Source organism: Peromyscus californicus, unplaced genomic scaffold (assembly GCF_007827085.1).
Source record: "Peromyscus californicus insignis strain IS unplaced genomic scaffold, ASM782708v3 Scaffold_13__1_contigs__length_99412109, whole genome shotgun sequence".
Lineage (NCBI taxonomy): Eukaryota > Metazoa > Chordata > Mammalia > Rodentia > Cricetidae > Peromyscus > Peromyscus californicus.
The window spans coordinates 87,410,385-87,422,779 of record NW_026294424.1 but is presented as its reverse complement, the minus strand read 5'-3'; the positions used below and the strand labels follow the sequence as shown (position 1 = coordinate 87,422,779).

The 12,395-nt window shown below is 41.9% G+C and overlaps 1 protein-coding gene across 3 annotated transcripts in view; it reads right to left on the bottom strand.

The window, feature by feature from the left end:
* Positions 1-12,395, bottom strand: part of Bmp2k (BMP2 inducible kinase) — a 111,567-nt gene that overhangs the window by 38,933 nt on the left and 60,239 nt on the right. For all 3 annotated transcript variants that reach the window (XM_052735419.1, XM_052735420.1, XM_052735421.1), the window contains exons 8-10: positions 11,103-11,206; positions 8,680-8,759; positions 6,417-6,577 (exon numbers count right to left, since the gene is read on the bottom strand). In XM_052735419.1, the coding sequence (XP_052591379.1) occupies positions 6,417-6,577; positions 8,680-8,759; positions 11,103-11,206 (345 nt within the window). The remainder of the gene's footprint in view (positions 1-6,416; positions 6,578-8,679; positions 8,760-11,102; positions 11,207-12,395) is intronic.

The window sequence follows — 12,395 nt, the reverse complement described above, 5'->3', positions numbered from 1 at the left end:
ACAGAATGAGAGGGAGATGGAGGGAGAAAAGGACTCCAACAGGACAGCAAATCACCCTGAGAAATGACAAATAAAGCTGCATGAAAATAAAAGGTTGTTCTCCAGCACAGAATGAAGATACTATCTACACAAGGAGAAAAGGTTTTTTTTTTGTTTTGTTTTTGTTTGTTTGTTTTTCGAGACAGGGTTTCTCTGTGTAGCTTTGCGCCTTTCCTGGAACTCACTTGGTAGCCCAGGCTGGCCTCGAACTCACAGAGATCCGCCTGGCTCTGCCTCCCGAGTGCTGGGATTAAAGGCGTGCGCCACCACCGCCCAGCATGAGAAAAGTTTTACATCTAACCAGGAATCTAGACTCTATAAAGACTAATCTAGACTCTAAAAAGAACTCCAAAAACTAAGGACCAAAACCCCATCCAATCAAGAAGCTGAGTAATGAACTAAACAGACATCTCTCAAATAAAGCAATACAAATGGGCAATAAAGTACCCAAGGAAGTGTCCAACATCCTAATCCATCCAGGAGCTACGAATGAACACTACACTGGAATCCTGTCTTACCACAGTGACAGCGGCTAACATAAAGGTAGGAAAAGACGAATGCACGCTGGTTTCAAAGTGGTACCCTCGTGCACACTAACGTGAATAGAAACTGGAATAGTTTATATATAAACAGAATATAAACAGAAATCAGTACAGAGTGCTGTAGGTAGAGTTTTCCTGCCTGGCCCACACTCAGGACAAATCTCTCTCACCTGCCAGTCCCACAGCCGCTCAAACCCGACCAAATAAACACAGAGACTTATATTGGTTACAAACTGTATGGCCGTGGCAGGCTTCTTGCTAACTGTTCTTACAGCTTAAATTAACCCATTTCTATTAATCTATACCTTGCCACGTGGCTCGTGGCTTACCGGCATCTTCACATGCTGTTTCTCATTGTGGCAGCTGGCAGTGTCTCTCTGACTCAGCCTTCCACTTCCCAGCTTTATTCTCCTCCTTGTCCCGCCTACACTTCCTGCCTAGCCAATGGCCAATCAGTGTTTTATTTATTGACTAATCAGCAACACATTTGCCATACAGAACATCCCACAGCACTCAAAAACCTACAAATATGGCGAAGGAGACAGCTTGGTCGGTAAAGAGCTTAGCTCATGAGCAGAAGGGTGAGTCTGATTGCCAGCACCTGCTGTGGGATGTTCTGTATGGCAAATGTGTTGCTGATTAGTCATTAAATAAAACACTGATTGGCCATTGGCTAGGCAGGAAGTGTAGGCGGGACAAGGAGGAGAATAAAGCTGGGAAGTGGAAGGCTGAGTCAGAGAGACGCTGCCAGCTGCCACAATGAGAAACAGAATGTGAAGATACCGGTAAGCCACGAGCCATGTGGCAAGGTATAGATTAATGGAAATGGATTAATTTAAGCTGTAAGAACAGTTAGCAAGAAGCCTGCCACGGCCATACAGTTTGTAACCAGTATAAGTCTCTGTGTTTACTTGGTCGGGTCTGAGTGACTGTGGGACTGGCGGGTGACAGAGATTTGTCCTGACTGTGGGCCAGGCAGGAAAACTCCAACTACAAGCACCCACCTACAAAGGCCAAGCACAGCAGTGCGAGCTTGCAACCCAGTGCTGGGCAAAGTGAGACAGTCCAGCCAAATCGATGAGTTCCAGGTTCAGTGAGAAAATGTGCCTCAGAAAAGAAGGTGTGCAGGGTCAGATGGAGAAAGGACTGGGAGTAAAAGCCCTTGCTACACCAGCATTAGAAATCTGGATCCCAGCAACCACGTAAACAATCAACATGCAGCTGTGCACTCGTGCTGCCCAGCTCTCGGAGTCGTGGGGAGACAGAAGGACCACTGGGAATCACTGGCTACCAGCCTAGCTTCTCAAAGAACGCAGTGGAGAGTTCTATAGCAGCATTCCAGCACCTTCCTCTGGCATCTGCTTTCATTTACACAAGTGTATGTACCTAGGCATGAGCACGCCCATGTGCACACATGCGCAGGCGCGCGCGCACACACACACATACAAACACACAGAAAAAAAGAAAAAGACCTCTGGTCTCCCCATATTTCCCACACACATGCATATGAATGGGTACATATGAACACATACACAAACTATAACTAAGTAAATAAATGAAAAGTACAACTACCATTGATCTAGCAATACCAGTCCTGGGAATACACCTGAAGAGTTCTTTTGCACAGAGATACTTGCACATTCATGTTTACTGTTGTACAATTCACAATAGCCAGGATATGGAAACAGTCTAGATGTCAATAGACAGGGAAATGGAAAGAGAAAATGTGGTAGTTTACATACATAATGGAATTTTTCATTTGTAAAGAAGAGCTGAACTACGGCATTTTCACAAAAATGGATGGAACTAGAGATGACTGCTAATCAAATCAAGTAAGTCAGACTCAGATAGACATCTTTCATATGCAGCAGAATCTAGACAGACAGACAGACAGACAGACAGACACACACACACACACACACACACACACACACACACGATAGAAAAGGGATCTGGGAAGAGGAATAAGTCTATCAATTAAGAGAGGTAAGATGGGGAGACGGAATGTACGTGACCCAGAAGTACAAGAAGTGGGTGTTGGAGGAGGAAGAAGGCCAGTAGGGAGACAGAGGGAAGAAATGAGAGGGCTAACATATAGAATATTTCATATGTGTATAGATTCATGTCATAATAATTTGTATGCAAGTTTTTAAAATAAATAAAAACACTGGATGAGAACATAATCAAGAGGGGAAATTTATCTCACCAGTCATTGGGCAAGTATTTTCAAAACCTTTTCTTTTTTTTTTTTTTTTTTTTTTGTTTTTTTGTTTTGTTTTGTTTTTTGAGACAGAGTCTCTCTGTGTAGCTTTGCACCTTTCCTGGAACTCGCTCTGTAGACCAGGCTAGCCTCGAACTCACAGAGATCCGCCTGGCTCTGCCTCCCGAGTGCTGGGATTAAAGGCGTGCGCCACCACCACCCGGCTCAAAACCTTTTCTTATCAGGTGCTTCGAAGACAGGAATAAAGGGGACCAAAACTGTGGCTGATGCTGTAGGTTCCTGGAGTCTGGGGGCAGCAATCTGACTGTTCATAAACTTCAAATGAATATGCCTCTTTCTAAGTTTTATTTTATTTATGTTAGGTGTGTGTCTGTGTGTCTGCCTGTCATGGGCATGCAGGTGCCCTTGGACATCAGAAGGTGTCCGGTCTTTTGGAGCCTGTGTTACAGGCAGTTCTGAGCTGCCTGGTATTTGTTCTGGGAACCAAATGAGGGTTCACTGAAGAGCAGCAAATGCTTTTAACAAATGAGTCATCTCTCTAGCCCCCAAATATGCTTAGTATACTCCTCAGACAAATGCACTGGCATGAAAATCAGAAACTGATTGTACGGCAGTTCACATCACAATATTAATAATAGCAAATATTGGAATAGCCTACATGGTTATAAAACTTACAGTACACTCATGACAGTGAGTAAATTAAAAATTGCATAACAGATCTATAATGATGTAAGTTTTCAAAAACATCTTAAAGGGAAAGAAGGAAATAGCAAAGAAACATGTCTGAGTCCATTTATGACATTGATATATAATTATTTATACAAATTATATACAGCTATATACATATTAATTTATACTATGTTCATATTACCAAATTGATTATTTATACTAAAAAAAGCTAAGAGGGTATACAGTAATCTACCATTTAACTGAACAGGAAACAGGAAATTTTTACATTTTTTCTGTCAATATTTCTATAGCAGATGAATATTTTACTCTAAATTCTAAAGAAGAAAGAAATATTTAAGAAGCCAAACACATACATATAAAACCTATAATTTTTCAACATAAGCTGGGAGCAAGCATGCTAAAATAAGAAATGCAGCCCTGATGTCAAGTGCAAGTCTGGCACTCACAGCTGGGTCAGCTCACCACCTGAGTAACCTCATGTAAAGCAGACAAGGTCTGGGACATAAAAGGACAACCAAATACTGTGCAACAGTGTCTAAAGAGACGAGAACACGAACACCGTCCAACCTCACGTGACCCAGCATCCTCTACCTTGCCTCGAGGCTGACTGCTACTTCTTTACTCATGGGCTTTCACCTTCCCTGGGTGAGATCCTGACTCACATCCCATTCCTGTTTCCCTATAGATCCCTAAGGACTCTGTGAATGATCACCTACACATGGATGCTCAAGGACCTGAAATGCTCTCCCACAGACTCCTGCATTTGAGCACTGAGTTCTTTGGAAAGATGCAGAACCTTGAGGAGGTAGAGCCTTACTGCAAGATGTAGGTCACTGGAAACGGGCCCACCAAGCTTTATAAGCTGGCCCCACCCCTGTTCACCCACTGTTTCCTGAATGCACACGCACTGTGACCAGGCAGACTCTGTCCCCTCCCCTGTTCACCCGCTGTTTCCTGAGTGCACATGCTCTGTGACCAGGCAGCCCCCACTCCTGCCACCATGCCTCTTCCGGCAGCTGCCATGTCTTCCCCACCATGAGGAACTGTAAAAGAGAAAAAAAAAAAAACCTTTCTCCCTTAAGTTGCTCTTGTTAGGGTATTTCATCACAGCAACAGGAAAAGAAACGATCACAAAACCCAAATCCTTTAAAAAGTCCGTTCCAACACTGTTACTGAGACAGCTCACAACGCTCACACTTCAATAACAACAAACTAAGTATCTTGCAAGCATGCTCCCCTAGCAGTCTCTGACTGGTGAGCAGTGACACAGAACACAAGACTAGTAAGATGTCCGACCTGGGAAGGCAAGAGAGAGAGACTATCAAATGTCTATTTGAGATGGAATTGTCCATCCGCCTCACTACTTACCCACAGTAAAAAGCAGAAAGAGAAATCACTGGAGGCCGGAGAGATGGCTCAGAAGATCAAGTCAATTCCCATCACACACATGGTGGCTCACAACTGTCTGTAACTCCAGTTCCAAGGCATCTGATGCCCTTTCCTGGCCTCCACCACCAGGTATACACAGTACATATACATACATGCAGCCAAAACATCCACACAGAAAATTTTTTAAATGAAATGGGAATTATTATACAAAGAGTTCAAAATGTCATCTCTGTTTTCCATGGAATTAATATTCCAGTTGATATGCTTGAATACCACAAACTCATTGCAGCAATATGCCAGGTAATACAAAGGTAAGCATCACCTCTCTGAGCTTAGACTTAACAATATTAACAGTAAATAACAGTCAACATTTCATAATACTTCTGGGCCAGGACTTACATTAAGCCATCATTTAAATTTCTCAGGAATACTATTAGATAGATACTCATAATTTTATTGGACATGTTAGTTTTTAAAATGGGAGAAATGTAACTCAAATCAGATTCATGAGAGTCAATATGTGATCTTAACCACTACAGTACCTGTAACAAACACATTTCAACATTAAAACAAGACAGATTTGTCAGGAAATATTACATGAATCAGGGTTTGCTGGAGGTGATTCTTCAGATTATATCTCTGACACCTTAAGAAATTAAATTTACTCTTTTAGAGATATTGCCCTGTGGGAACGTTTTTTAGGTATTATACTTACCATAATGCACTTAAGATTATAAAAACAATTTCTCAAAATCAAATAAGCACAGTGCTTATGCTGTGGTATCCATATGGTTCCTTTACCAAGGCTCTAGAGACTTGTAACTATAAGGACGGAATATAAACTACTTCCTATTCAATTCAGCACAAAATCTCCAACACTTGTTAAATGTTATTGCTGCCCTCAAACCTACTAGCTGAGACTCAAAAGATGAGTTTCTATTTATATATCAAAGCAAACTGATACTTCTATATACATTTAAATTACTAGTAATTTTGCCTTTTAAAAAAAACTTTAGAAAAAATAATTCAGCTTCAGTTCTTATGGAGAGCAGGGTGTACATACCTGTGTGCTCATGTGTATATAGGTGTGCTCACACACATTTGCAGAGGTTAAAGGAGGGTCCAGATATCATCTGCAATCATTTTCCTACTTTTTTTTCTTCTGATACAAGGTTTCTCACTAAACCTAGAGCTCTCATTTCAGTCAGACTGGCTGGCTAGCAAACCTACAACCAGCCTGTCTCTATCCCCTAGCCCTCCCCTACCACCACGCTGCCACCTCTACCTCCACCCCCCACATTGTGGCTACAGGAGTGCACTGCCACGCCCATCGGCTTCGACTGTGGGTGCTGAGACTCTAAACTAGGTCCTCATGCCTGCACAGCAAGAACTTTACTGACGGAGCCATCTCTCCAGCCCTACTTCTTAAGGCATGTGTTCTGTGCTTTACAACATTAAATTCATTTACATTCTCAGGGAATCAAACCATAGCAGGCTTATCCATACCATAAAGAGATCAGAACAGCAAAGGCTACCTTTTGGCTTGTGGTTATTGAATTCAGCAGGAGCAGGTACTTTAACAGGCGTTGCTGAACTGTGAATGGTCAGCACACCGGAAGTGGCAGCAGTGGAATTGGCCTTTGGTCGTTGTCTTGGTGCAATTGAGGTTTCTGTTGGTCCAATGGTATCTGTTATTCTATAATAGAAAGATATAAGTCATTCAAAATATTGAGATTATCTCTAGTTTACTATCCATTCTATACATGGTAGTTCGAGATGAGTACATTAGTCCTTTGGAGTTCTTCTAAGTGGCCATCTCAGAATGTATGTTTAATAAAGCTCATAAAGTAAACTACAGCCAGGCACAGCTGTTTGCAGTCAGCTTCAAATGGAAGACTAGGAATACAACCCAGAGGTGAAGGGATGGCCTGAGACTGACAGAATACAAAGACAAACCTTCTCAAAAAGTTTCTGACAAAACTGAGATTCAGTTCTTTAAAAAGACACAAGAAATCATCCCCTTAGCTTGGACTTGAGGAAAGGAAAGGCTGCCTCCTACAGCAGTAAAACAGAAGACACCAGTGCTGGTCAGGTAAGGCTGCCGGCTCACACCCAACCTTTGTTTTTCTAGAACACTAAATGAGAATTAGGAGAAATGTTTGACTGGGACTCTGTGTAAGCCTCAAATGCAGACAGTAAAGTGGTGAGCACAATTTTGAAAGCAGTATGACTAGCAAACAAACAAAAACAGAAGAAAGGTAAATGTATTTTTAATATTCATATATTTGTATAATGGGTCTGGATCTAATCCATTCCCCTCACAGCTTCATGTGCTCCTTACTGACTGACTTTCGATGCGCACTCAGTCCACGTGGGGCTGCCAGGACCTGCTTAAGTGTAGGACCAATACAATCTTCAGACGACACTTTCAACTGTGCTTTCGACAGTCAGTCTAGAACCTCAGTAACTGTCTCCCACGAAATCTCTTTGATGACTTCACTTAATATTATTTCAAGTGATGTAACACCTAAATTGTATATGCATGCTTTAGCAAGCCCACAGCTCCTGCAATCACAGCACACACGTACAGCTTTTTCACAATACCTAGATGTAACACAAGAGGGAGCCATCCTAACAATTATCTTCCCAAGAGGAAGGAAACCGAAGACTGCCTCCCAAGATTTCAGAATATTAGGGCTGGTGACCTAACTGAGCTCAGTCAGTCATGAAAGGAAGACATCAACAGCATCACAGAATGGGGACTGGTTGGGAAGTAGAAGGGGGACCGTGGGGGAGAGGGGCGAAAGATGGTAGTAGAAGGCACATATGATCAAAATATATTACAAACATGCAGGAAATTATCCAAAAAAAAATTTAAGGCAATTTTTTCCCAGAAAATTGTATAAATATATTGTGCATATGCTGTCTTCTAAAAATAACAGGCAGGATGATCAGCATGGTATAGTACAAGTCCTCTATAAATGTAACAAAGATAGTAAGATCATTTATATACACAGCCAATTACAGCTCATTTTAATGATCAGGTTGTCCACAAGAGCATTATGTATTCTTAATTGCTGAATCATCTCTCCAGTCCCAGATTTTAAGTCTCAATCTAGAATTCAAACTTACCAATAGCGTAAGTAACTGAAAAATAAGGTTTCAAGTTTAATTCTTTACCAAGCTTTCTAGTTATATACACACATAAATTTTACAAAGTACATACACCAATGGCCTTTGACAATTAATGTTTCCTTTTTTTATATTTATTTATTATGTATACAGTGTTCCGCCTGCGTGTGTCCCTGCAGGCCAGAAGAGGGCACCAGATATCATTAGAGATGGCAATGAGCCACCATGTGGTTGCTGGGAATTGAACTCAGGACCTCTGGAAGAACAGCCAGTGCTCTTAACCTCCGAGCCATCTCTCCAGCCCCCAATTAATGTTTCTTTTCTTAAATATAAACAGTAGGCTTAATAGCTATTGACCCAAATCTCAAGTTTCCTGACTGAAGACCAGTCAGTGATGAAAAGGAGGACAATCACACACAGGGAAGGCCCCTACAACATCAGCAGCTAACATTCCCAGCTTCACAGATGAGGAGCATTCACAGGAGAATGGCGGCAAGCCCGGTATTTAGTCCCTTTGAAAGTTTATTTTGTGCTCACTATCTAAGCTATAATACCATAGACTGGACAATACAGCATTTTGGGTAATAGGATGTGCTACAATTAAAATGAGAACTATAGCCTTCTCTTTTAGAAAAGGCCTTCCGGCTCCAGCACAGGCCTGCCTACCTGGCTTTCATTTGGCTTTTCCTAGCAGCAGCTTCGCTAGCAGTCATCGGTTCAGGAAGAGTTGAGGGAAGAGAAGAATTCTGGGGAGAGAAAACACAGTTTTCGTTTAGTTTTTAATCTGAGTTGTAGTAATTTTTTAGACTATAGATAAACTATTAAACTTGCAAATCATTGCTTGCGATACTATCATTTTCATGTCACATATTACAGATTATTCAGATATATTCCCAAGATCTAATCCAAAAATATCACGTTACACAAATGTCACCTTTAGAGTGATATTCCATAGAAATCTTTACAAGATGAACATAGCATTACTGTATACAACATTCTTTTGGGTAAGTCTTGAGTTAAAAAAAGATTATAACACATGTGTAAATCAATGGTATTTTGTACTTGAGAAAATAATTACACAACCAGGATAACAATCATGTTGTTTCTAAATACTACAGATAACTGTTATGACACTGCAAAGTCTAGAAAATAAAACAGAAGACAGCGCATCTCTTTACGTCCATATCTGTCTCAGTCTGGGTACTGTGAGCATGAGCTGAACAGAAAGCTAAAGTTCAGTTAAACCTCAGATAAAGCTACTCCTCACTAAAGCTTTAGAACATCAATAGAAAAATATTAAAGTGATACGGTGAGGGCTTTAAAAAGAAAAAGGTACCACAGTTCTTCCTTTGTCCAAGTAGGTAAGTTATACATGAAGAAAATGTAAGTCAGAACAGAATGATCTCTACAGTGTTCAGGATGGATAAAAATCAATGATGATCTAGAACTTTCATTAAAATTAGCAGAAATCTGGCATGTACAGTTCATTGTAGCATGCAGGAAGTAAGTAGAAGTCAAAGCCTTTGAGCCAGGCATGACAGCACACACATTTAATCCCAGCACTCTGAGAGGCAGAGGCAGGCTGATATCTGAGGGTTTGAGGCCAGCCTGGTCTACACAGAGTTCTGGGATAGTCAGGGCTATGTAGAGAAAGAAATCTGTTCAGAGAGAGAGAGAGAGAAAACAAGTAGGAGGAGGAAGGAGGAAGGGAGGGATGGAGGGAGGCAGGAGAGGAAGGAAGGGAGGAAGAAAGGGAAAGATGAAGGGAGGGAGGGTGAGAGGGGAGAGAGAGAGGGAGGGAGGGAGGGACGGAGGGTGAGAGGGAAGAGACTGGGGGAGGGAGGGAGGGAAAGAAGGGAGGGGGAGAGGGAAGAGGGGGAGAGGGAGGGAAAGAAGAAGGGAGGGTGAGAGGGAAGAGAGGGGGAAGAGGGAGGGAGGGAGGGAAAGAGGAAGGGAGGGGGAGAGGGGAGAGAGGGGGAAGAGGGAAGAAGGGAGGGAAAGAGGAAGGGAGGGGGAGAGGGAAGAGGGGGAAGAGGGAGGGAGGGAGGGAAAGAAGAAGGGAGGGTGAGAGGGGAGAGAGAGAGGAAGAGGGAGGGAGGGAAAGAAGGGAGGGTGAGAGGGGAGAGAGAGAGGAAGAGGGAGGGAGGGAAAGAAGAAGGGAGGGTGAGAGGGGAGAGAGAGAGGAAGAGGGAGGGAGGGAAAGAAGAAGGGAGGGTGAGAGGGGAGAGAGAGAGGAAGAGGGAGGGAGGGAAAGAAGAAGGGAGGGTGAGAGGGGAGAGAGAGAGGAAGAGGGAGGGAGGGAAAGAAGGGGGGAGGGGAAGGAATCAAAGTCTTGGAGTGAAACCAGCCCCACAATGAGCACTGTACTTGGCCTAGCCCTGGGCTGCTGTGCTATATATTAGCTATAATCATAACTGCTATCCTAGTTTTAAAATAGGAGAAGGGGATTAGCCATCATAAAGATATAAAATCAGCCACTGATAAAAGAAATATCGCCGGGTGGTGGTGGCGCACGCCTTTAATCCCAGCACTTGGGAGGCAGAGGCAGGCGGATCTCTGTGAGTTCGAGGCCAGCCTGGACTACAGAGTGAGATCCAGGAAAGGTGCAAAGCTACACAGAGAAACCCTGTCTCGAAAAACCAAAAAAAAAAAAAAAAAGAAAGAAAAAAAGACATGAAGTCAGGTCTCTCCCTTTACAATGCCTCTACTATTAACACCAGAGGGGCCCAAGTTTTTCATTTAACACTATGCTTAGCATCTGTCTCAATAATGTCTGATCACATCTCTTGGTTAAAAAACAAAACACTTAAAATCCTGTTATCAAATACTTCGATACTTAATAATAACAGCCTATGCTCTGTGACTGACATGTCATGTTGTGTCTCTCACCACAATGCAAAACAGCCTGATGAAGCTCTCCAGAACACGTGAGTGAAGTCTAGGAAATGAAGTTTCATGCACAAACAGCATTACACACTATCAAGACCACTTGTCACAAAACAAAGAGCTCATAAAGCATGTACATATATATGTAAACACACATCATTAAAGTGAATTTGAAAGGCTTACCTACTTGAGAAACTACTTACATTGATGTTGGAAACTGGACAATCCTTTTTGGCGAATTTAAAAGCAAAGTAGGATACTTGAAATATGTCAGGTCTATGCTCCGGATCTGGTTCAAGCATGAACCCTGTAATAGAAAGTCAAAGGATTAAGATGTCTGACTGAAGACAAACACTACGGAAAGGCATATACAGGAGGGGCAATCTGCTCTAGCCCAAGATCAATGATTCTTTGGTAATGCTTAGAGGAAATGGCAGAAACTTTTTCTATAAATGAACTTAACCATGAGCCCATTACAGAGGCAGATAACAGAACATCTATCTCTGTGCTGGACGGATGGCAGGTATGATTATACCTTTGAAAAAGTGACAAAAAAAAAAAAAAAGTGAATCAGCCGGGCGGTGGTGGCGCACGCCTTTAATCCCAGCACTCGGGAGGCAGAGCCAGGCGGATCTCTGTGAGTTCGAGGCCAGCCTGGGCTACAGAGTGAGTTCCAGGAAAGGCGCAAAGCTACACAGAGAAACTCTGTCTCGAAAAACAAAAAAAGTGAACCAACAACACAAAACCAGTGAACTCAGGGAACACTTAATTATTCAGGAAAGCTCCAGGGTCACAGAGAGGAGGTGGAAGGTTCTCCTAAAACAAGTCCTTTTAAAATAATTCTCACTATTAGCTAAAATACCTTTATTTTGAAATTATCCTAATCACTGAGAAAAGGCTAAGTATGCACATTATAATTTATTTAGCAGAGCACCAGAGGATTAGCACTATACATTTCAAAAAGAAAAAATGCTTTCTTGACATACTAACAATATGGACCACAGTTCTCTGTTTCAGTATTCTTTCTCATCATCATGGCCAGAGGTCTGAGCAATTTTGGAAATGTACTACTAACATATATTTACATCAACAACTTTACAATATTCGTCAAGTCCTTGAGATAGTCTGTCTAACCAAAAGTGACCATTAACTTCCATTTATCTATTTCTTGAGTGACTTATATTTCAAATTTCCCAAGGTTGAAATTTATATTCAATTCTGTAACAAAATTGTATTAAGACATCTCCATGGCCAGTTCTACTTCATTACCCTTAAAATACTTCTAATGCTTAAATTATGTTAAACGTTTGAAATGAAAATTTACATTAGCTATTCTCATGTTTTCTAGTGAAACATGGAGTTACTGTGAACAGTGAGTGTCCACCTTCACAGCACTAACATGGAGTTACTGTGAACAGTGAGTGTCCACCTTCACAGCACTAACATGGAGTTACTGGGAAACACTGAGTGTCCACCTTCACAGCACTAACATGGAG